This window comes from Polistes canadensis, unplaced genomic scaffold (genome assembly GCF_001313835.1).
Source record: "Polistes canadensis isolate GaletaPanama2010 unplaced genomic scaffold, ASM131383v1 scaffold_160, whole genome shotgun sequence".
In the NCBI taxonomy this organism is placed as follows: domain Eukaryota; kingdom Metazoa; phylum Arthropoda; class Insecta; order Hymenoptera; family Vespidae; genus Polistes; species Polistes canadensis.
In genome coordinates this window covers 93,129-94,731 of record NW_014569707.1, presented here as the reverse complement: position 1 = coordinate 94,731, position 1,603 = coordinate 93,129, and the positions used below count along the sequence as shown (strand labels likewise).

The 1,603-nt window shown below is 26.5% G+C and overlaps 1 protein-coding gene across 1 annotated transcript in view; it reads left to right on the top strand.

Annotated features, from left to right (window-relative positions):
- Positions 1-754, top strand: part of LOC106789020 (putative ferric-chelate reductase 1 homolog) — a gene marked incomplete in the record, with an annotated part of 28,705 nt that extends 27,951 nt beyond the window's left edge. Inside the window, 2 exon segments of the mRNA XM_014752814.1 lie at positions 238-351; positions 558-754. Coding sequence (XP_014608300.1) covers positions 238-351; positions 558-698 — 255 coding nt within the window.
- Positions 755-1,603: the final 849 nt, after the last annotated feature.

Here is a 1,603-nt window from a genome sequence, read left to right as displayed (position 1 = left end):
GGTTAAATAAAAATTATAAAAATTAAATGTCATATCGGATGTCACGAGAATAATAATTGTTTGACAAACGTGTAAAATAAATTTAAATAAATGCAAATAATTCGATTAAACAAAAATTACAAAAATATAATATCGAATGGTATAACAATCCAGAAACGTAATTTCTTTTTAAGTTATTTTTATTTAATCTTTTTACTATACATTTAAATTCTCAAGTCGTAATAATTATTCTTTCAGTTCCTGGGTTATGCACCAGATAGAGAATCATCCCAGAGGGGGGATTCATTTCCCATGAAGGACATGAGTCCACGTGGACAAATGACGAGCTCGGATACGAGAATGGAAGCACCCGTAAGATCATTATTTCAAAACCCCCCTTCACCCCCAACTAAAATATATAAAATATATTTCTTAATAATATAAAAACGAGAATGTAATCATTTGTCACAACTGTTGTTGTTATTAACACATTTATCTTTATGGTTTCTTATTTTATTTTTTTTATGTTTTTTAGTTTCTTATTTTTTGTTGACCCCAATTTTTCTTCTATGTTTCAGCGAGCTGGTCTGAGAAAACTAATTCTAGGCATCTACGTTTTAATAATCATCGTTTTTCTTGCAATTTTGATTACCATCGTTGTATTAGCACCGATCGAAGAAACGTGGTCGTCCATTAAAAATACCATCTCAAGTTACTGACCTATTTTAGAATAAAAAAAAAGAAAAAAACCCTCCCAAAAAAATGAAAAAAAAAAGAAGGAAGATCATCGTCAAATTCAAACGTCCCAAAGATAATTTATTACATCTTTTCTTATCCCCTGACCCCATGCCCACCATGCCCCCATGCCCTCCCCCGTAACACGACGAAGTGTTCGTTATCTTTTTTCAACATAAAGTTGGTTTATAGAGAAAAGTGCAAAATAATTAAAATACTTATTAGAATCTCATGCATGTATACACACACGCACACACAAACATATACACAAATTTGTTTTAAAAAGAAAAAAAAATGGAAAAAAAATAAACATTTAATTTTGTTTGTTTGTTTCTATTTTTCTTTTTGTTTTTCTTTAGATTATGTCTTGCCATTAATGATGAAGAATCATTAATACTCCTATCCAAAAATGAAATAAATTCCTTACAATCCTTATTTTTCGAGGTAAGTTTGTTTATTTAAAACAAAAATTTTCTACGAAAGATTCGAATTTTGTTTTTAATATGGTAACTTGTGCAAAAATTGTCGAATGAAATATTATGAATTAATATGTAAGAATATTCTTATATTAAAAGAGGTGGCATTGGTTATGTTTTAATAATTTTCAACATTATGTTTGTTTATTTAAATATTATACGGAAGATGTATATCAAAAAAGAGAGAAGAAAAAAATAAAATAAAATAGAAAAAATATTTAGAATATTTCGAATTTTTTTTTGATGTATTCACATGTGCAACAATAAAATTAGCATAATATAATACAATTGAATGCAATTTTAGTGAAAGATAATGAATTAATATTATAAGAACGTTCTTATTTATTGTTTTAATAATTTTAAACATTATATTTGTTTATTTAAAATATTACACGAAAGAGTATATAAAGATA